The sequence below is a fragment of the Carettochelys insculpta genome, chromosome 19, assembly GCF_033958435.1.
Source record: "Carettochelys insculpta isolate YL-2023 chromosome 19, ASM3395843v1, whole genome shotgun sequence".
In the NCBI taxonomy this organism is placed as follows: domain Eukaryota; kingdom Metazoa; phylum Chordata; order Testudines; family Carettochelyidae; genus Carettochelys; species Carettochelys insculpta.
Genome location: NC_134155.1, coordinates 3,312,838 through 3,336,122, shown reverse-complemented (window position 1 = coordinate 3,336,122; position 23,285 = coordinate 3,312,838). Strand labels below are relative to the sequence as shown.

Genomic DNA, 23,285 nt, shown 5'->3' with positions numbered 1-23,285 from the left:
AAGTGTCACCAGGTTGCCTAGGTTACAAAGGCCTTCTGTACATGTCAGAAGTCGTCAGACCAAAACGCCTGTCACCAACTGTACCCTGATGCTGCGCCAAGGGAAACTGAGGCACACACATGGCATTACTACAGGACAGTAAGACACACTTGCAATATATAAGTGGGGATAAAATCCCCACAATCCACACTTCATCACAACTGTGAAGAAGGAGAAGATACAGGAACCTGAATCAAATGCATCCGCAGCTAAAGCAGGGCCACATCCTACCGTACAGTCCCCTCTCAAGCCAGATGCCCATGACGTGAGACTTCTGCCTTTTGCCCGAGGGCCAGGTTTAAGAAATCAGCTTTAGCAATCCTTTCTAGTGATTCAAATGTCCATTATTTCTTGTGGGACGTTTTAGAAAAACGCACATTCCTTTTTAAAGCAGCTTGCAGACCAATGAAAATGTTCACTGGAAAACCAAAGCCCAAAGAAGGTTCAGTTTTTGAAAACCGTCTTTGTTAAAAATGTTCAAAACCTAAAAGACCATTTCCTTTACTAAAACGCAAACCTCTCCCCCAACAAATAATTTCTTTCCATTCAACACCTGGAAAGCTTTGACTGAAATGTACATTTTCTGTGAAAGTTTTTCTTTTGGTCAAACATTTTTTCCTCCAAAGCGCCATCATTGGCTCTGGGGGGTTATTTTAATTCATTGATCTAAAAGATGATGATTACAGGCAGTTCCAGGGAGCAGCAGCCTGTTTAATTAAAGCCATCTAGAAAATGTATTTGCTACACACCTAGTGAAACTGAAGAACACTTTTTTTCATGGCCCCCTGTAATATCCTCCTGGACCCATCGGGATCCACGGACCCCTGATTGAGAGCCACTGTTCTAGATAATACTCAGTCTGGCCTCAGTGCCAGGAAGTAGAGTAAATGGCCTACCAAGGTCCCTTCCAGTGTCCACGGGTAGGAAAATCCTGATACAGGCTACAAGAAAAGGGAAGGATTGAAGGAAGCCAGGGAGCTGTCCCAGGTCCTGTAGTTCCTTATCTCAGTCCCAGAACCCAGGGGTGGAAATTGCAAAGCACAGAACAGCTCGCTGCTGTAATATTTGCTCCTTTTCCCTCCAAAATCGTATGGGTCTTACAGTCTGAGCCACGTCCTCTTTCTTGTCGGACCAGCAGCAGAGTAGCCATCTCTTGCGAGATGGGTACACCGAGCACATTGCCTCTTCCCCCGAGGCACATCACCGTGAATGCTTCAAGCGGAATCAGATTCCGTGGCCTTCCACCTGGAAGAGGGACTAAATAAAACCCGAAAGCCCATTCCAGTTTAGCCGCCCACTGCTTTAGCAGCACAGATATTAAATCGGTTCTACAACTGGGTTAACTGAAGCAAGCGGGTAAAGTCATCCTGCCAATCAGCGGACAGCTGCAAAGAACCTCGGACTCCTAGTCCTCTCCTCGAGCCACTGCGCTCACCTGTCGCCCTGGTCACAACTACCTCTACTACTACGCCTTTGCTTTTGTCTCTTCCGTCCCAGACACTCCATTGGTTACTGTAAGAAAAGCCGATGTCTTTGATCCTACAGGAAATTTGGGTGAGGAGGGGGCTAGTTTTAACATATTCCCACTCGAGCAGCATGTCTCAAACTCTTTGGTCTTGTCCCACCCTGCTCAACTCAGAACTTGCCGTGGACCACTAGCCAGCCAGCCAGCCAGCCACGGGGACAAAATGCATCTGCTTAGCTCGAAGCACCATATCAATCTACTGGAGCACAAAACTGTAGCTATGCAGCTGTTACATCAGGGGAGGCAGAAGGCTGAAGAACCCGTGTGCGTTCCCTGCTGCAGGGGGCAGGGTGGGGAGCGGAGGCAAACCCTGAGCTGGCAGCCCACCAGCAAGATGGTCACAGACCTCTGATGAGCCACAGACTGTACCTTGTGAACCACTGCACTAGAGCATGGATTGCTACATGCATGAGGGTCAGCAAGAATTTGGGATGAAATTGAAACTTGGCAGAATTAATTTTTCAGTTGGGGTCTCATTTTAATACGAAACCCAGTAGACTTTAGGCACACAAAATCCATATCAAGCCACCTACGTCAAAGAAGGGGTGTTTAATACATACGGGAGAGAAAGCAAGTGACAAAACAAACGAGGATTAAGTGTAGTGCTTCAACTTACAGACACGACTAGCTTTGCAAAATCTACCTTTTCTACACACTCATTAGATGACAGAGGTTTTCCATCCCATCCCATCCCATGGCTTTCTCACCCTGTTTGAAGAAGTAGGTAAAGGTATTACTGGCAACAATGTGGGTTTTGTTTTTAAACATAGGTCATCGTGTTATCTGTCTCTCTCTAGAGAGACCAACGATTCCGAGTGCCTGCCATCAAGGATCCATTGTTTTCAAGAATATCTTCATTGAAACAGCTGTAAAAACACAGTCGTTTCATTGGCAGTCTCTGGCTGGAGGAAGACATTAACATTGCTTAACTTTTAATCAATCAAGTCCTTTAGGCAACAAAATAAGCTACTTTGGAATTTCTGCGACATCAGTATTCAAACAGGTGATCAGACCAGCTGCCACGGTGCACTTCAAAGGCAAGGTTTGGGCTTGTTTACTTTGGAAAAGAGAAGATTGAGGGGAGATATGATAGAGGTTTTCAGGTATCTAAAAGGGTGTCAAAGAGGAGGGAGAAAAAGAAAGGTTACTCACCGCAGTAACGGTGGTTCTTCGAGATGTGTCCCCATGGGTGCTCCACATTAGGTGTCGGGCTCGCCCGGCACCGCAGATCGGATCTTCCAAGCAGTTTCTGCCGGACCGCGCATGCGCCGGCGCGCGCCGCTCCCTTGCGCGCTCCTGGCCACGTGCGCGATCCGGTCCCCGCCAGTTCCTTGACCAACCGCCTCGGATGCTCCTGCAAAACACTAAACAGAGATCCGAAGCGGGGAGGATGGGCAGGTAGTGGAGCACCCACGGGGACACATCTAGAAGAACCACCGTTACTACAGTGAGTAACTTCTCTTTCTTCTTCGAGTGTCCCCGTGGCTGCTCCACATCAGGTGGCTACCCAGCAGTAACCCAAGATAGGAGGTGGGTAATTGGATTATGTGCAGCTTGTCCCCGAGAGGACCGCTGTCGAGAGACAGGTATCCTCTTGGAATACCCTGTGAAGGGCGTAATGTTTGGCGAAGGTGTCGTAGGATGACCAGGTCGCCGCTCTGCAAATGTCTTTTAGCGCAACGCCCTTGAAAAAGGCTGTTGATGCCGCCACCGCCCTAGTGGAGTGAGCCCTGGGCGTGGCCAGTAAAGGAGTCTTCTTGAGTTCGTAGCACATTTTTATGCAGGATACGATGTGCTTCGAGATTCTCTGCGAAGAGAGACCTTCTCCTTTCGATTTGGGAGCGAGAGAGACTAGGAGTCTATCCGTTTTCCGGATGGGCTTGGTCCTGTCTATATAGAAGGCCAGCGCCCTCCTCACGTCCAGGAGGTGTAGGCGCACCTCTTTGTTAGAGTTATGAGGCTTTGGATAAAACGAGGGTAAAACAATAGGTTCGTTAATATGAAACTCTGAAGAAACCTTAGGAACAAAGGCTGGATGCAGCTGTAGAGTCACCGCCTCCTTGGAAAAAACAGTGCAGGGTGGCATTGCCATAACTGCCGCAAGCTCGCTCACCCTGCGAGCTGATGTGATTGCGAGAAGGAAGGTCGTCTTTATCATAAGGAGGCGGAGGGAAACCGTGGCTAAAGGCTCGAATGGTGGTCCCGTTAGCGCATTAAGCACCAGGTCCAAGTTCCACGAAGGTGGAAGTGGTTTCCGAGGGGGGTATAGGTTTACCAACCCTTTGAGGAACCTGGTAACCATGGGATGGGCGAACACCGCGTGCCCTTCCTCTTCGTGTCTGAACGCCGAAATGGCGGCAAGGTGGACCTTTAACGAGGATAGTGAGAGTCCTCCTCTCTTGAGGTCCAGTAAATACTCTAATATTACAGGAATAGGCACCGAAAGGGGGGCTAGCTGTTTGGCAGAACACCATGCCGTGAAGCGAGTCCATTTCTGCTTGTAGGTCTTCCTGGTGGAAGTCCTCCTGCTACTTTCTAGGACTTGTTGCACTTCCTCCGTACATGTGCTCTCTAGGGAGCTGAGCCATGGATTAACCACGCTTGTAGTCGCAGGCCTTGGGGGTGCAGATGCACTATGGACCCCTGGGCTTGCGTGAGCAGATCCGGCGCCACCGGAAGGGGCATCGGTGGACGGTCCGACATGCGCAGGAGTAGGGGGAACCGTTGCTGTCGATCCCACGTTGGGACTATCAGGATCATTCGGGCTCCTTCCCTCCTGGCTTTCTGCAAGACTTTGTGGATCAGCACTGTGGGAGGAAAAGCGTAAAGCAGAGGCCCCACCAGGAGATCGCGAATGCGTCCCCCAGGGACCCCCCTCCCAGTCCTGCCCTGGAGCAGAATCGTGGGCACTTCTTGTTGTGTTGAGTGGCAAACAGGTCTATCTGGGGAAAGCCCCATGCGTGAAAAATTGGTCGTAGCAGATCGGGACGGATCTGCCACTCATGCGTGAGTGCGAAACGCCTGCTCAGCTGGTCTGCCTTCACATTGCGAGCGCCTGGTAAGTACGAGGCTTTCAAGGTTATATTGTTGGCGATGCACCAGTTCCACAACCGGACTGCTTCTACACATAAGGCACGGGACCGAGCTCCTCCTTGCCGATTTATATAAAACATGGTGGAGGTATTGTCTGTACTGATCCCGACTACTTTGCCTTGTATATGGTCTCGAAAGTGTCTGCAGGCGTTGAACACTGCTCTGAGCTCCAGTATATTTATGTGCAGTGACTGCTCCGTGGAGGACCACAGCCCTTGCATCACCTCTTCGCCCATGTGTGCTCCCCACCCTATGAGGGAGGCATCTGTAGTAAGAAAAACTGATATTTGTGGTTGGTGGAAGGGTACCCCTGTTAGCATGTTCTTGGGGTTTACCCACCATTGCAGGGATTTGCGCACCTCTGTTGTGGGCGACACCACCCTGTGAACGGTGTGTGCTGCCGGTTTGTATACACTCGCCAGCCACTGCTGCATGCTGCGCATGTGTAACCTGGCGTTCTGTACTACGAACGTCGCTGCTGCCATGTGGCCCAGCAGCTGTAAGCACGTCAGAACCGGCACCGTAGGGCTGAAGGTGATGACTTGCACGAGGGAGCCGATGGCCCGAAAGCGTGTCTCTCGTAGATACACTCTCGCTGTAATAGAATTTATATGTGCCCCTATGAACTCTATGTCCTGTGTGGGGTCTATCTTTGATTTTGCCAGATTGATAACCAGGTCGAGCGAAGAGAACGTGCCTGCTGTGACGCGTATCATGCGTAGTACCTCCTCCTTCGAGGCCCCTTTGAGTAGGCAGTCGTCCAGATACGGGAATATAAATACCCCCTGTCTGTGCAGGTAGGCTGACACCACTGCCAAGGTCTTGGTGAAGACTCTGGGGGCCGAGGAGAGGCCAAACGGTAGGACCTTGTATTGAAAATGTTCTTTGCCTACCATGAACTGGAGGAATCGTCGGTGAGCCGGATGGATAGTTATGTGAAAATACGCGTCTTGTAAGTCGAGGGCTGAGAACCAATCTCCATCGTCCAGTGCCGTAAGGATGGAGGCGATTGTGATCATCCGAAAGCGTTGCTTGCGCAGGGACTGGTTGAGGCCTCGAAGATCTAAGATGGGCCTCCAGCCTCCTGTCTTTTTCTTCGTGAGGAAGTACCTCAAGTAGAACCCTTTCCCTTGCAGTTGCTCCGGCACTCTTTTCACTGTCCCTATGAGCATGAGATGGTCTACCTCCTGCTTGAGCCTCGCTACGTGGGAGGCCTCCTGGAGGTGGGGCCTGGGTGGAGGTCGTGGCAGTGGGAGCGACTGGAAGGGGATGGCATACCCCGTGGCTATGATCTCCTGCACCCATTTGTCTGTGGTGATCCTTTGCCACTGGTCGTAGAATGGTCGGAGGCGATGGTGGAATAACCGCTTCGGATGACCTTGTGTGATGGTAGTGATGGCGCAGCCCTGGATCTGTGTGTCAAACTTGTGGCCTTTGGCCCTGCCCCAAGGACGCACGGCTCTGTTGGGAACGTCGCCTGGGAGTTCTGTACTGCTGGTGCTGTTGATGTCGCCCTTGCTCGTAACCCCTGTGGTACTGGGGACGCTGTGGCTGGTACTGGTACCGTCTTTGTTGAGGGTAGTACTTTTTCTTTCTGTATGGAGGGGTGTAAATCCCCAGGGTCCTAAGTGTGGCTCTTGAATCTTTACTGGAATGAAGGACCGAGTCAGTTGATTCAGCAAACAGCTTCTGCGTGTCGAAGGGAAGATCGACGATCTCTGCCTGCAGATCCCTCGGTATACCCGAAGTCTGGAGCCAGGACTCCCTTCGCATCACCACTGCTGTAGCTGTGGAGCGTGCTGCTGTGTCTGCAACATCCAGGGCGATCTGAACTCCCGTCCTCGAGGCCGCGTAGCCTTCTTGCACGATGGCCTTGAGCACCGGTTTCTTGTCCTCTGGAAGCGAGTCCATGAGGGAGGTTAACCTAGTGTAGCTGTCGAAATTGTGGTTCGCCAGATGCACTGCGTAATTTGCCATTCGCAACAGTAGTGTGGAGGAGGAGTAGACCTTTCTGCCGAACAGCTTTAGCTTCTTGGCATCTTTGTCTGTTCCCCGTCTTGAATTGAGATGTCTTTGATCTTTGTTGCGACGACTCCACCACCAAGGAATTTGGTTGTGGGTGGCTGAACAGGAACTCCATGCCCTTCGCCGGCACAAAGTATTTCTTGTCCGCTCTCTTGTGGACAGGCGGAATAGTCGCAGGGGTCTGCCATATCGTAGTGGCGGACTCCAAGATTGCTTCGTCAAGCGGTATTGCTATTTTGGAGGAGGCCGGAGGTCTCAGATTTTTGAGGAGCTTATGGTGTTTCTCTTGCACCTCTGCTGTCTGGATGCCTTGCGTGAAGGCCACCCTTTTAAACAGCTCTTGAAACTGTTTGAGATCGTCCGGAGGATGGACGTCCCCCAGGGCCGTAGCCCCGTCCAGGGAGGAGAGCGAGGAACCACTAGGATACGCCTCTCTGGACCCTTCCAGTTCCTGTTGGCGATGGTACATCCGCTCGCTGGAAGCTTGCGAGGGAAAATCTCAGGGTTCCATAACCAGTTCCCCCTGAGACACTTGAGTCTCTGTCCCCGTTCGCAATTGCCCTCGGGGATACGGGACCGTCTGTGGGGATCTTTCCCTGGTAAAATGCCGGTGGTGTCTATGCCCTGCGTGATAAGGGCGACCATGGCAGCATGGGCACTGTTCTTGGGTAGGTGACCTGGACCACTCCCTTGGTGCGTACCCCCGCGTCTGGGGGAGCGAGATCGTCGAGAGACCTGGGACACTGGAGAGAGCGATTTGTGATAGTACTCCAGTGGCTCAAACCCCAGGAAGGGTGAAGGTGGTCCCAGCCAGGGCGAGGCTGGTTGTAAAAATGGAGACGGGGGCTCCGGGTAGGCTGGGGGGACCCCTGCCTTCTGGTTGGAGTCTGCAGCATGAGCGGAGGGCTGAGAGAAAGCAACTCTGCAGCCCTGTCTGGAGAGGGGCTACGGTGCCTTGTTTTCTGTGCAGCCTTCCCCCTCCCTTGAGGGGGTGGCTCCGCCCCCTGATGTGCAGGGGATCTCGGCCCCGTCCGCGCCGTGCTCGGCACACTCTTGGGCGGTGCCGGGCGGGCGGTGTCCTCCGGTGCCTGCAGGCTGCGTGCCTGCGCGCTCTGCACTGCCGGTTCCCCGGGGGTCGGTGCCACTGCCTGTGGTGCCGCCGCTTGTTTAGCCGCCGCCCTGCCTGCGGTGCGGGGCAGCTGTTTGATCATCGGAGGCTGAGCCGCCTCCACGTGGCTCTCCGTGCCACCGCCAATCAGCTGTTGCTGCGGCTGGGGGCTGTGCGCTCCTCCTGTCCCGCTCGCTGTTGCTGCTGGAAGGGATCGGGTTGGGAAGACTCTCCTCCGTTTTTGCGCTGATGGGGTGAGGGAGGCAGCTTTCCTTTTATGGGCCCCGGAGGATCCCTCCTGCTGCGGCCGCTCCAGCACGTCTGGCTGGAGGGCCTTGTCTAATAGCAGCATTTTAAGCCGCATCTCCCTGTCCTTCCTTGCTCTGGCTGTTAATTTTGCACAGAAGGAGCATTTCTGCGTGACATGGGACTCCCCAAGGCACCTTATACAGTGACTGTGCCCATCAGACGCTGGCATTGCCTCTCGGCAAGACTCACATTTCTTGAATCCTGAAGAGGACATTGTTGGTGAGTCTTTTAGTTGTTAACGGGTACTTAGCACCTTCTCTGTGCTGTTTTCCCCCTCTCTGATAGCCTGCCGCGGCAGGAGGGCTAATGGCCCTCGGCTCCTGGCCTCCGGTGCTCCACTTGTTACTAGGATTGGACTGAATTCCGTCCTGCTTGTTGTTTCTTGGTTTTTTTTTTAAATAACAACTGGCTAACTTAACAATAGACTAACAACTTGAAAACTTTAAAGAAAACAGCTAAAAACCATTGAATACGCTAACTTGGCCGTAGCCTAGTCGGATTCCGTCTGCAGCCGACGGCGGTTAAGAGGAACTGGCGAGGACCGGATCGCACATGTGGCCAGGAGCGCGCAAGGGAGTGGCGCATGCGCGGTCCGGCAGAAATTGCTTGGAAGATCCGATCTGCGGCGCCGGGCAAGCCCAACACCTAATGTGGAGCACCCACGGGGACACTCGAAGAAGAACTTGTTCTTCTTGGCTTCTGAGGATAGAACAAGAGGCAATGGGCTTAAACTGCAGCAAGGGAGGTTTAGGTTGGACATTAGCGAAAAGTTCTTAACAGTCCGGGTGGTCAAGCACTGGAATAAATTGCCTAGGGAGGTTGTGGAATCTCCATCTCTGGAGATATTTAAGAGCAGGTTAGATAGATGTCTATCAGGGATGGTTTAGACAGTACTTGGTCCTGCCGTTGGGGCAGGGGGCTGGACTCGATGGTCTCTCGAGGTCCCCTCCAGTCCTAGTGTTCTATGATTCTAAGGTGGATCTGAATCTCCATAGCAGGGGAAGCTGAGTTAGACAATGAAAGCAAGTGCTGAACGTGACATCTCTCTGATCCCTCTCAGCTATTGACAGGTCCTCACCCAGTACTCTGAACCAATCTGAGAAGTAGCAGGCCACTGCCTGCTGGCTGGGCGGCATAGCATGCATTCAAATGACAAGGACAGCTGTGGCAGTGACTCAAGGGAGCAGCCCATGTCTATCAATCTGACAGGTCATCTGAGCTGGATGACAGGTCTGGTTGGCATTTACGTGCAAGCTAGCTTATGCCAAGGGGGCGGGTGAGTGCGCACGCACATCCTGTTTTAACATTAGTGGGGAGGGGAGAAGGGGATGTGTTAAGCAGTGCAGTGGGAAGAACAGCAAACTTTCATTAACTGGTACATGTTTTGAATTCCCCAGTGGGAGCTGGTGACCTCACAGATCTGAACAGCAGAGGGGTTCCTAGACTACTTAGGTTGCTATTGATTACTCTAAGAGGAAAAACCCAAGGGATTTACCTGGGACACAGAGCTACTGTGTATCCCCAGATAAGCACCAACACCTGGGCTGGCTTAACAGCTTTCTAGTCTTTGGTGACAGAAGCTTTTTAGCCAGAGGTGGCAGGTCAAGTAGGCAAGGGGCGGCATCGCCTTCCCACAACTGCCTGTTTTCCTGACTCCTGGGGAGGGCTGGGCCCAGGGCACGGCTGCCCAGGGAGGACAGGCACTGTGGCAGGCAGGGAAAGATGGGGCCACACCACCTGCGGAGACAGGGGACACTAAGGGTTCTTGGGATGGTTGGGGTAGGGGCTGGGCTTGGCTTCACTGGGCGGAGTTGCAGAAGGGTAGGGCTGGGACCTGCCCTCCCCAGCTCAGTGTTCACCCACTGCCCATGCTTTCAGCTCGCCTTGAAATGAGGGAAGTCCTTACTCCCACCTTCTGAAACCTTACATAAGAACGGCCATACTGGGTCAGACCAAAGGTCCACCCAGCCCAGTAGCCCGTCTACCAACAGTGGGCACTGGCAGGTGCCCCAGAGGGGGCGGACCAAAGAAAGAAGAACCTTGTCAAAGAAGCTACCCTCACCCTACGGATGCCACTAAAGGTCAAACCTCTAAAACCCAGGAGGCTCTGGTCTGGAAACACCCATGGTCTGACAAGACCCACAGCCCTCCTGGCAGCTGGGACTCAAACAGCAGGAGGGCCCTGCAGCTGGCGGCGGCAGGTCCAGCAGTCCGGCCAGGGTCAGAGGACAGGAAAACTAAGAGGGTAGAGTGTAAGTCTATCAGTGTAGGAAGGGTTTAAATCCCAACGGGGAAGAGCAACTACAGAGAGTGGAACAATAGGTATAAACAACAGGAAGGGCGTCCATTTTTGCTATATATGTAGTAACAGCTCCGGTGGTGACTACAGGAAAGGTAGAAGTCTCATCAGTTGGGGCCCTAAGGACAAGACTGGATAAAACCAAGATGTTCACTCTAGGTAGCAATCCTGCACTGGCAGGAAGCTGGACTGCATGATTTAAGATTTGTCTGCCTCTAAAACTGAAATGGAGGCAGCCTGGGACTCTTACGGGGGGGAAAAAAGCACCAGGGTTTAGAACTCTAATTTATTATTAAATTACATAACAAAGCTTTTCTATACATACAGAAAATGCACATTAGGTGAGAACAAAAATAATCAGAGATACAATAAAATAGTTAGGTTTCAATAAGCCATTTGGAAAGCAAACAAATTAGTGCAATTGGAAAAGAACATACATGGGGGCTGGAATGGTATCTTCTGCAAGAAAGAACCTTAGACTTAGTGTGATTGGAACTGCCTCCCTCTCTCAATGGTGGCCAGACCAACAACCGCTTACTCATTCCGAGCTGAGAGCATCACATTGATTGCAAACGTCCAGTCATCATGAGGGAGGCCAGGCACAAAGAGCACATGTCTCCCACAATATGGCTCAGCTTTGTCTGAACTTGTCTTTCAACGTATGCTCCTGTGCTGGACCTTGTTACATCTACTCCGTTCCCTGCGGCGTTTTGTAACACGGACACTTGCACTGCCTAAAGGTGGAAATAATTCCAAAGCTCTTTGTAACAAAGCAGTGTCCCATTTCTTCCCTGCCCCAAATGCCTAGTGAAAACAACGGGGAAAAATCCTGTTAGGCATCAAGGGTGCTTAGGAAGCAATTTTTAGAAGTTTAACTGCATTGGTTAAATTAGCTACCCAGTCAAAAGTGCTAGGCCAGCCCTTACCCCCCGGGCAGCAATTCTCAGGGCTCCTGCAAGAAGAAAGCTCTGACAGTTGAACTGTCTCTGCACGTCTGCCAGCTAAAATCTACTTTTGCCTCTTTATTTTCAACACCCAGTGGGGGACTTTACATTCTGCAGGGTCTGAATTTGTTGGGACCCTCAAAAGAGGCCTTTTGCACAGAGCTGAAGAAAAGCATTGCTTCATTTTGTAACTGGGCCGTGTGAATTCCCACCTCTATGCCCAGAAGTTCCTAAATTTGCCAGGGTTTAACTGAGGAATTAGAAACGCTGTGCTTTCCATTGTAACCCCTCAGCAGCAGGCACTCGAATTAACCAAAGCACCTGTTATATTAACAAATGGGGCTCTGGTGAACATTTGATTGGTCCCAGAGACACACAGTGAGAACAAAGCCCTTTGTGCAGCCTTGCTTTGCACGCTGTCTGGTGAAGGATGCAAAAGAGCAATCAGCTGTACAGCCGGAACAGCAGTCTGATGCTGAGCCTTCCAGGCGTAACGTCGACGGGCGACACTTTCGTTCAGCACAAAACCACCCCCTAAAAATCTTGAAGGGAATTCGCTGCTGGGCATCCTAGTTCTGGATGTTATCAGGACTGTACTCGGGTGACTGGACTCTGAAAACCATGCTGCAACTGCTAGCCAGAACGTGGGCCAGCAGACTGGAGGAAGAAAGGTTCCTGTGTTTATTTGGGGCTGGGCATAAAGTGGGGAGATGAGCTCTTTCTAGAATTCCGTGTGCCCAGGTGCTGCCGGCTTACCAGAGGGCTTCCCACTAGGTGCTGGCTACTGACAAACAGCAAGAGGAAATTACGAATGGCGCTGGAGACAGAGAAGCCCCTTGAAAGTGAAATAAGTTTGTTTCTGGGCTTTGGCCAAGGTGCTTCTCAGTCTCCAGCGCCATTCTTAATTTCCTCTTCCTGTTTGTTAATAGTCAGCCACTACTGACCCACTGGTGGATGAACAGGACTGCCACAGGACTCCAGATGGGCCTCAACTACAGCAAGGGGAAGACAGGTGCCTCCCACGGGCCATGAGACCCAGAAAGGCAGAGAAGTGCTGGACAGGATAAAAATGCAGGAAGCACCTTTTACAATAGAAGGCAGGTGACCAAGCAGCAAAGAGGGGTGCTAAGGGTCAGAGACTTGGGATTCAATCATAAAGCTGCCCACCATTTTCTGGTCACTCTCCCTTATGTTAAGGTCCATTGCCCCAAGCACAGAGCCACGCTAGAAGAGAGACCCATGGCATTTAGCACAGCTCTCTCCAGGGCACAGCCATTCCATCCGTGTTAGAGAGAGACTAGCCGCCTGCCTGTGCCAGGTATGTGACTGACAGTCGCTCACACAGGGGCAATTAAGCCAAGACAATTAAATATATCTGATATAAAACTCCCTCAACACCAGCATTAAATCAAAGCCACTGAGCAGCTGCCAACCATTGAAATGCCACCTCTAATATTCATTTGCAAAGGGAAGCCATCATATTTCTACTCTTTCAGGTCCTAAAACAGGAGGTCTCTGCTTCTCCCCTGATGTAACGAATTAATTTGTATCTTCTACACTCTGCTCATTTTCCATAGCAGCTTTCTTTTAAAAACACACAGTAAGATGAAATAATGAACCAAACCCAATAAGCCCCTTAAAAAGACTGGCCATCAGATTAAATAAGGGAATTTATTTACAATATTGCAGGTCTTATAATTGCCAACTACACAGCCATCAAACCCTACACACCCCAATGGAGCATGACTGTCAATCGGGGCCCTTTGAAAAATCAAAGAAAAGGTATCAAGGGAGAAGACTTTCGATCTCCCACCATACAGAGATTCACTAATAAAGTTCCTTTATCCTTCAGTCTTTGTCAAGGAAAAAAACAACCCTAATGAGCACTTCATTTCAAAATCAGATATTCCCCCATCGACCATGTTAGCCTCTCTTATTTAAAACCTCAAACCTCAGTTTTACTAACATCAATTGCAAGTGCCATCTCAGCCCAAAAATAACTAACTGTCAAAGAAGGTCTTTGCAGACTGTTTATCAAAGAGATGTTCTTCTACACATTAGCCTTTTTCAGTTCCAAATGAACAGTACTGCTTATACAACTGTGTGGTTTCACAAACGACACGGACAATTCTTTACTCCTTGCAACAGGCTATAAAAGCAGTAATAACATAAGTTATAACTGTTGTGGGTGGCCTGTCTTCTAACACAGAGCAAGACCTGGCGACAGGAATGTCTCTGTACCATCTCTGACAGCTATGGTGTAATGGGGAGGATAGACACTACAACTGGGAGCGTTTTAATTCAGTAGTACAACTAGTTACTCAAGTTCTTAGAAAAAACCCAGTTCCTCAGCATTTTGCTAGTTCTGGCTATAAGACAGCCAAAGACAGCAGAGAACAATTGGAAAGGGGAGATAACCTGTAATCTGTGTATTTGCTGTACCAAAAATATTCCTGAAATTAGATTTCTTAAATAGATACTCATCTGCAGAGACAAACCCTATAGGTTTTGCTGATGATCTAAAATCTCTTATATGTTTGGACAATGAACAATTGAAAAAATATCTGTGTATGTGTGGCTTGCAGATACTAGAGAAGAAACATAATGCATATTCAGCCACTCATTCATTTAACTCTTTACAACAAGGACTTACGTATTTAACAATTTTCCACACAGATACATCAGGCATAACCTATGTATTTCCCTTTCCAATGCAGAGATGAGCCTTCATCCTACTTACAGTGTAAAAATATGCTATTAGAATACCTTTCATCTAAATTAAAATAGACTTTTGAAAGTACTATGTTTTTATTAAGCATTTTGTGATATCAGCCAAAATGAAAATATTTACACCCAAAAGGTTAATTTCAGGTGAAAAGTGTGTTTGGTCATCACTTAAGACTTAATACTACAGTAAAACTGAAAGGGTGCTATGCTCCCCTTTTCAAAGCAGGGCTGCAAATATTTCCTGGAGACCCCTTAAAGCCAGAAAAAACATTGTTAAGTGCTCCTCAGATAGCAGTTCAGACATCTGCTGTGCTGAACAATCTTCCCTTGTCTCAGGAGTTTGTGGGAAGGAGCACAGTTTCCACAGCACAAGTTCTATAGAAATGACTTGCAATCAATCATGAGTAAGAAAGCCCCGAGAGGTGTATGCCGCAACAAACGAGCCTGATGGCTTACAGCTGCAATATCCTTATTGTAGGGCAAACATAGCTAGTCCTGTATTTGAACTTCAGGGGAAACTGGCTTTCTGAAAAAAAAAATTCCACCTGAGAAAAGTTTACCAATTGCTTCAGTTAATAGCCAATGACAGATTTCATCACCATCATCCAGCAGGAGAGATTCTTTACTGATTCTGATAAATGTTGTACACTACTTACCTCACAGTGAGACATGAGATTTAAAAATAAAATCATTTAAGCAAAATTTGACCAAAGAAGGAGAAGTATACATGGCAGGGGAGGAGAAATACTGCAGCTTCAGCTCAAAACCAGTGTGTTGTAAAGTCTGCCACCATAAATCAGATGTTGATATTCCAGCCATCATGTGCAGGCTGTTTATCAGGTCTACCGACTTCCCCCACCCACTTCTCCTTGATGGGCTGGGAGAAGATGAGGTTATCAGAGTCTTTGGAGAATGTCCATCAATGGAAAGCATATAGCAACAGTAAGATGGTACAGATGCCAATAACGCCACCCAGGATGAGAGAGTCCCGTCGCTTCCGTAGGTTGATCCTTTGAATCAGATTGTTCACTGCAGGAAATCGATCTTTGGGGGTCTGAGTTAAGGTGATATTAGCAAGGAGCATCAAAACTGGACAGACTCCAGATCTGTACACAGAAGCTCCCAGCAGAGAGTTCAAAATTATTCACAAACCACAGAAAACAGATGTGATAAAAACACCTTATGACTAGCTAGCAAGAATACAATTATACGTCATCAATAAAAAACAAAGAGGAAGGGTGAAACAGAAAAGCTTAAAGTTGGCATTTATGCAACATGAAATCTGGGCTAACTGCATGCAAAAAGTTGTGGCCTTTATTTAGCAGAACACTAGTAATAGTAAGGAGAGCAATGGATGATGTTTAGCTACAAAAATAGTTCCTATTCCACAGATGAAGACTGGTATAATGAAATAACTGCCCTCACTGTTGAATGCTGAAATTTAATGTATAAAAGTGAGATCTGCAATGAGACTGCAAGTTTCAGAGCTTTGCCTTTGCACCCAACATCTTTTAAGGCTACTGTTTATTGAGTTACTTTTGTTCTTGCCAGTCAATAAAAACAGTCTAATGAAATTTAGGCCTCATCAAGCTACATATCTTCAAGATGTAATCCGGCTAACGGAATGAGTCTAATGCTCCTCTTTGTTCTGCTACAATGGAAAAGAAGAAATAAGAAAAGAAGAAATGGTAAACACACTTCCCTTCATAATCCAGCACATTCTTTACTCCAGGAGCATGAAATAGGGGAGATAAAAGGCACAAACTCATAACTTTAAACCAAGAGGTCTGAATGACAAGTGGATCTTCATGTCATGGAAACACTTAGCTCTACACTAAAGCCATGACAGATCCACAACAACATGCACCCATTTGTCCTTGAGAGTAAAATACCAGGAAAACAATCAAATATAATAATACACTTCTAGCAGCAAGTATTAGTTGGAGTAAGTTGGATTTTGTTGTTTAGATCTCCAAATTAAATTAAGTAGTATCCAAAGTTGCATTTTAAAAAATCCAAGAGCTAAGTTTATCACACTGTTAATTTGAGCAAGGCATTTTATTGATGGAGTGCGACAGGGATAATGCAGTCTTTGCTCAGTAGATACACAATGACTGATTTACACTGCCTGTTAAAATATGTTGAAACCCAATCTGCAGAATGAATTTTCTTGATAGACTCTTTCTGAAGACATATGCAACACAGTTCTTTGAGAAAGGATACTGGCCAAGGTGTTCATTTTGCTTTGTATTGACTTCAACATCCCCCTCTGCGAAGTCATATTTTCTTTTGTTGCCATGGCAATGCTGGAGGAGGGAAAAAAATGCATCAGAATCGATGGTACTAAAAATAACCTGCAAGCTGAACCAATGGAAATGCAAGGTGTGTAAAGCAACCTCAGAGGGTGATGAATGGGCAGTAGCTACCCTCCAGAGATACATTTTCTCCGCGAGTCTTCATCGATTAGCTTTCCACCACTTTTCCTTTTGAGCTACAAGCAGGCAAAAGCATGCAACTTTGGTAACAGCGCAGACAATTAGAACAAACAAAATAAAACAAAGATGAGACAACTTTAGAAACAAGCCTAGAAATATTCCTATGGCAGAGATCCTAAAATCAGGAGTTTGGCTGAACTGTGGAGCTCCAACAGGTTTAGTTTGCATAGGATAGTGTGTGAAAGGCTTGTCTCATACACCACAGTGTGACAGATACAAGAATAACTGAGTAGATGAAAGTTCAATCACAAGTAAAAAAGAGTTTGAGCAACCTCAAAAAGTGAACAAACTGCGAGATGATGAAAGCGTAGCCTGGGCTCAAATGAAGCCAGTGGGACTGCACAGCAAGGATCCTGTGTGAAGCAGGCACCCATAGTCTCTAGAGTAGCGAGGATCTCTAAGTGCACTGCCATCTGTTCCAAGTGAGATGCAGCTGGCTCCTGGGAAGCTGGCAATAAAGGCTCCTCAGTTAGGCTGTGTGTGTACTCGTCCACTGATTTATCTCTTCCTAGTGAGTCAGAGTGGACTGTTTTCCTTGTCAGCTAGAGTTCAATGAGATACCACTGCATTAGATTACCCCAAAACACTCAATTTATTTCCATCATGTGACCAAATCCACTTAACATGCTGGTGCTTTCTGAGAACGCTATCCACAAGCCAGCCAGCTAACATAATTCTAATCATACAATGCCATCTCAGCACTAGATACAGCAGCTAAGTGTTGCATTTTACACAAGTACAAAGGGCAGGGTCTGGAGACTAAAGTTCAGTTCATAACAAAATTATGGGCTTCTCTGTCAAATTTCATTCGTTTTGGAAAAGCGAGGCATGCCTTCTTTCCCAGTCAATGATAAACAACAGTGCGAGAACCAGGCAATGAAAGATGCCAGCAAGGCATGTCAAAGATTTGTTTTTTGAAACTTTGGTTTCTACTCTGTTAGAGAACAAGGAGATCAAAGAGAAAATAAATGGGCAACCTATTACTTACAACTGCAGCTCAAATGCTATTTAGCTGACCTGAATGTAATGGCTCTCTCAAGACTACTGTGTAAGCTCAGTATACAAAGAGGTGGGAGCTGTGCCTCATGGAGCCCAAGTGTGTTTAATGAAGAATGTGGAAGAGAAAAGGACAAAACTAGAGAAACAGACATTTCCCTGGCTGGTGAGTGTTTCAAGAACACACAGAGCACACATCATAAATAACAGTAAGACTGCAGAACAGCCAAGGGTGTAATCTCTACCTGTCTACTGATGAAAGCTACATGAGGCATATAAAGGTTTAGAAATCAAATGGGTCCTAATACAGTGGGAGGTTTAGACTGATAAGTTTTGCTTTGGAGGGGCAAAACATGAAACACTTTACAAGCATTACAACACAAACAAGAGAAGACCATTAGTGGTCTCCTTCTCAGAGTGGGAAAACCCGCATGGTTAGAAAAAAGAAGATAGAGGAAGATCCCCAACCTTCTCACAATATCTTTAGCTTGCTGAGCCCCAACATGTCATTTTACAGAACTGCAGTCCCTGCTGCTTCTCTGAACACTGTTTCTAATGACAGCCAGTATCAGGAGTCAGCATGCACTGCAGATAAAACCTAGCTCTTTCCCAGGGCCCATCGCATCAGGCTAACACTGCATTTTGCTGATAACCACAGCACTGATTATAACCGACTCTATTTTAACACACCTCTCCGATTAGGTCTATACAGCACTTGGAACTGGCGTGAGTCTGCATGCCTGGTTGACTCTTCGGTTAGTGGGGCTTGCGCTAGTTGTGCTCTAAAATAGACAGCTCATCGAAGTTGCGGCTCAGGCCTTGGGCTCTGAAGCCTAGGAAAAGGGTGGGTTTCAGGGCCTGAGCTCCAGTCTGAGCTGAGACTTTAAGGCACTGGCTATAAACTATTTTTAGAGCACTAGCACAGATCCATTGACCTGGGCTGCTCACGTGGACTCCCAGATGCTGTGCGAACATAACCTTTAGCCCTGGAAACACTTGGTTCCCAAGAGCAGTTTTACAATGAAAGGGAATGTATTTGGTTTCAGGATGATGGGTTTATCTGCACAAAGAACTCCTTTCTCCACCTCCAAGTACACCAGAAGCATTAACTCCATTCAGTCGACCTGGGACAGATTCAACTAACCAGTATACAGCAACGAAGGGTCCTGTGGCACCTTACACACTAACACAAAAGTTTTGAGCATGAGCTTTCGTGAGCACAGACTCACTTCATCAGAGCATCTGATGAAGTGAGTCTGTGCTCACGAAAGCTCATGCTCAAAACTTTTCTGTTAGTCTATAAGGTGCCATAGGACCCTTCGTTGCTGTTACAGATCCAGACTAACACGGTTACCCCTCCGATACTTGTAACCAGTATACAGGTGCTCATATTGTCATGGCATATTCCTGTACAGGAAAGAGAAAAAGCTCTCTCAGTACACAGCACCCTTACACTAAAGAGCTGCATATTAATGTGGTTTTGGTGAAAACAATCATCCTACAAAATGACTATGGAGGAATACTTGTCTAGTGCAGACCAGGCCTTTCTTGACCACTTTAAATGTGACAAATGTTATGGGAACCTGAAACCAGAATATTTGGCAACGGAGCAATAATGGTTCTCTAAAGAAGACAGTCACCTCAGGACAAACCCCTCTGGATCAGCCCATGGCATTAATATTTGCTCTGCTGCTCCTGCGACATTACAGTCAGCAGTAGCAAAGTAGCTGGGAAGCTGGCCAGAATGGCTGAGGCCATCATTTGTCACTGGAGAGTTGTCATTGGAGATTCCAAAACTCGCTTGTATCACACTAGCGAGCCAAACAGGTCCCTGAGATATCTCCCTGTAGCATGACGCTGCAACAAGCTCTTGATGCTCACAACTTCACCCTCTCAACTACATGCCACTCATCCTCCCTCCCATATTTTACAAAAATCTGTACTGCTATCACTAATGTCTTAGGAAAGTGTCTTTTCCAACCCTCATGCCTCATCTTTTATCCCTCCTTACCCGAGAGTCTGTTAAGTCTTACGCTCATCTATCAAGCAAAAGAGTAAAACGGATTACTATTAATATCAGTAATATGGACTATTATTGGAAAGGTAAACAGGGATCAACCCAACAGTTGTGTTTGGAGGACCATGAAGTAAATGCAACAACATCAATGGCTTTGAAAATCACTGTGGAGTCAGTGTGTACGGAGGGTGGTGTTTGCCTCTCTCCCCCAAAACTCTCTACAGTGAATTCTTCTAAACAACAGGCATTGACAGAGCAGATCAATACATTGTTTCACGTTAGCATTTCAGTAGCACCAGGACCAAGTTGAAAGCTTATTGGTCAATGGGAGCTGATCAATCATTGGTACGTACAAATAGTTTAGTGACAAGCATGTGTATCAAACTCATATTTCCAAACAACAACTGCATAGAATCCCACTACCACTCAATACCCATTCTGAAATCTAAAAGCTTATTTAAAATAAGTGAAAGTCATGAGCATAGAACCAACCAAAAGCCTTAAAGCAATTCTGGTCTCCAGTGGACTATTTTGCTTTTGTCCATCATCTTCAGCATTCTTTTTAATATATTCATGCCAGATCAGCATAAAGCAAAAACCGCTGGCTACTTGGAGAAGCAGCAGGGATTTCCTGCCATTTCACTTCTGCTCTCATTACGTCTTATAAACTAAGTGAGGCCAAGATGGCTTCAGCACCAGGATGGAAGACAAAGACAAAGCAAACTGATACTGAACAGAAGTGGTATTGGTATCTTCCAAATCTCTACCGAACGAATGCCTTAGCATGGTGATAGCAGCCAATGCCTTGACGGAGGAGCCATCTTTCAAATGAGATCAAAACCAGCCATAAAACATCTCAAAGCCATTTATTAATCCTAAGGAAGGGTAGAACAGAAAACAGCAAAATAGAGATAATGGATTTCAGGAGGGCAGATTTTGGTAAACTCAGAGAGCTGGCAGGTAAGGTCCCATGGGAAGCAAAACTGAGGGGAAAAACAACTGAGGAGAGTTGGCAGTTTTTCAAAGGGACATTATTAAGGGCCCAAAAGCAAGCTATCCCGCTGTGTAGGAAAAATAGAAAATATGGAAAAAGACTGCCTTGGCTTAACCAGATCTTGCACGATCTCAAAATAAAAAAGGAATCGTATAAAAAATGGAAACCAGGAAAAATTACAAAGGATGAATATAGGCAAACACCACAAGAATGCAGGAGAAAGATTAGAAAGGCTAAGGCACAAAATGAGCTCAAACTAGCTACAGGCATAAAGGGAAACAAGAAGGCTTTTTATAAATATATTAGAAACAAGAGGAAGACCAGGGACAGGATAGGGCCATTTTTCAGTGAGGAGGGAGAAACAGTAACAGGGAACTTGGAAATGGCAGAGATGCTTAATGACTTCTTTGTTTCGGTCTTCACTGAGAAGTCTGATGAAGGAATGCCCAACATAGTGAATGCTAGTGGGAAAGGGGTAGGGTTAGAAGTTGAAATAAAAAAAGAACAAGTTAAAAATCACTTAGGAAAATTAGATGTCTGCAAGTCACCAGGGCCTGATGAAATGCATCCTAGAATACTCAAGGAGCTGATGGAGGAGGTATCTGATCCTTTATCTATCATCTTTGGAAAATCATGGGAGACAGGAGAGATTCCAGAAGACTGGAAAAGGGCAAATATAGTACCCATTTATAAAAGGGGAATAAGAATAACCCAGGAAACTAGAGGCCAGTCAGCTTAACTTCTGTGCCAGGAAAGATAATGGAGCAGGTAATTAAAGAAATCATCTGCAAGCACTTGGAAGGTGATAAGGTAATAGGAAACAGCCAGCATGGGTTTGTAAAGAATAAATCTTGTCACATTAATTCGATAGGATAACGAGCCTTGTGGATAGGGAAGAAGCGGCAGATGTGGTATACCTAGACTTCAGTAAAGCATTTGATATGGTCTCTCATGATATTCTTATAAAAAAAACTAGGCAAATACAATTTAGATGAGGCTACTATAAGGTGGGTGCATTACTGGCTGGATAACCGTATCCAGAGAGTAGTTCTTAATGGTTCTCAATCCTGCTGGAAAAGTATAACAAGTGGGGTTCCGCAGGGGTCTGTGTTAGGACCGGTTCTGTTCAATGTCTTCATCAATGATTTAGATATTGGCATAGAAAGTACGTTTATTAAGTTTGCAGATGATACCAAGTTGGGAGGGGTTGCAACTGCTTTGGAGGATATGGTCAAAATTCAAAATGATCTGGAAATGGTCTGAGGTAAACAGGATGAAGTTTAATAAAGGACAAATGCAAAGTGCTCCACTTGGGAAGGCACAATCAGTTTCACACATACAGAATGGGGAGAGACTGTCTAGGAACGACTACAGCAGAAAGGGATCTAGGGATTATAGTGGACCACAAGCTAAACATGAGTCAACAGTGTGATGCTGTTTCAAAAAAAGCAAACATGATTCTGGGATGCATTAGCAGGTGTGTTGTGAACAAGACACGAGAAGTCATTCTCCCGCTCTACTCTGCGCTGGTTAGGCCTCAGCTGGAGTATTGTGTCCAGTTCTGGGCACCGCAGTTCAAAAAAGATGTGGAGAAACTAGAGAGAGTCCAGAAAAGAGTGACAAGAATGATTAAAGGTCTGGAGAATGTGACCTATGAAAAAAGGTTGAAAGAACTGGGCTTGTTTAGTTTGGAAAAGAGAAGATTGAGGGGAGGCATGATAGCGGTTTTCAGGTATCTAAAAAGGAGTCATAAGGAGGAAGGAGAAAACTTGTTCTTCTTGGCCTCTGAGGACAGAGCAAGAGGCAATGGGCTTAAACTGCAGCAAAGGAGGTTTAGGTTGGACATTAGGAAAAAGTTCCTAACAGTCAGGGCTGTCAAACAGTGGAATAAATTGCCTAGGGAGGTTGTGGAATCTCTATCGCTGGAGATATTTAAGAACAGGTTAGATAGATGTCTATCAGGGATGGTTTAGATCATGGGTGTCCAACCTTTTGGCTTGCCTGGGCCGCAATCAGTGAAGAGGAATTGTCTTGGGCTGCATATAAAATATATATAATATAGTTAATGTATATAAATCACATAATAATGTTAAAAGTTTACAATCTTGTGGGGTCGCATTACTAGCTGTCCAGGGCCGCATGAGGCCCATGGGCCGCAGGTTGGACACACCTGGTTTAGATAGTACTGGGTCCTGCCATTGGGGCAGGGGGCTGGACTCGATAGCTTCTCGAGGTCCCTTCCAGTCCTAGTGTTCTATGATTCTATGATTATAAAAGCAAATATTAACGACAACATCCTATTCAAATCAAAATTGGGGTAACTGCATTCTGCCTACCGGAAGTTCCAACCGGATTAGATTCTCTTGGCTTCCGATCTTAAAATGTTTTGTACTGTTGGTGTGCACTGTGACCACCTACTCTAATTCACCCCAAAGGTAGTTGAAGTTATTCCCACAGTTTGCAAAATGCAAGGTACTCTCAGGCAAAGGGGAGAAAATTATCACTGTCAGTCTAAAACACTTTCATTGCAATCTGACCAACACTTGTTTATGAAGGGTACATCTGATGCAGCTAACTAATGTCCTTCACATCTACAGGAAAAGCAGAGGAAGATCTCACCTGGAAAACTGATCTACTGGTCTCTCTTTGTAAAAACAGAAAACAGATCACAGGGCAAGTCAGTTTGTATGACCTAACTTAGTCACATGAAAGAG

General features: G+C 46.9%; 1 protein-coding gene across 2 annotated transcripts in view; it reads right to left on the bottom strand.

The window, feature by feature from the left end:
• Positions 1–10,671: 10,671 nt before the first annotated feature.
• The window catches only part of GOSR1 (golgi SNAP receptor complex member 1), a 68,607-nt gene continuing 55,993 nt past the window's right edge, over positions 10,672–23,285 (bottom strand). For both annotated transcript variants that reach the window (XM_075013858.1, XM_075013857.1), the window contains exons 8-9: positions 16,293–16,375; positions 10,672–15,113 (exon numbers count right to left, since the gene is read on the bottom strand). In XM_075013858.1, coding sequence (XP_074869959.1) covers positions 14,989–15,113; positions 16,293–16,375 — 208 coding nt within the window. In that variant the 3' untranslated portion in view covers positions 10,672–14,988. The remainder of the gene's footprint in view (positions 15,114–16,292; positions 16,376–23,285) is intronic.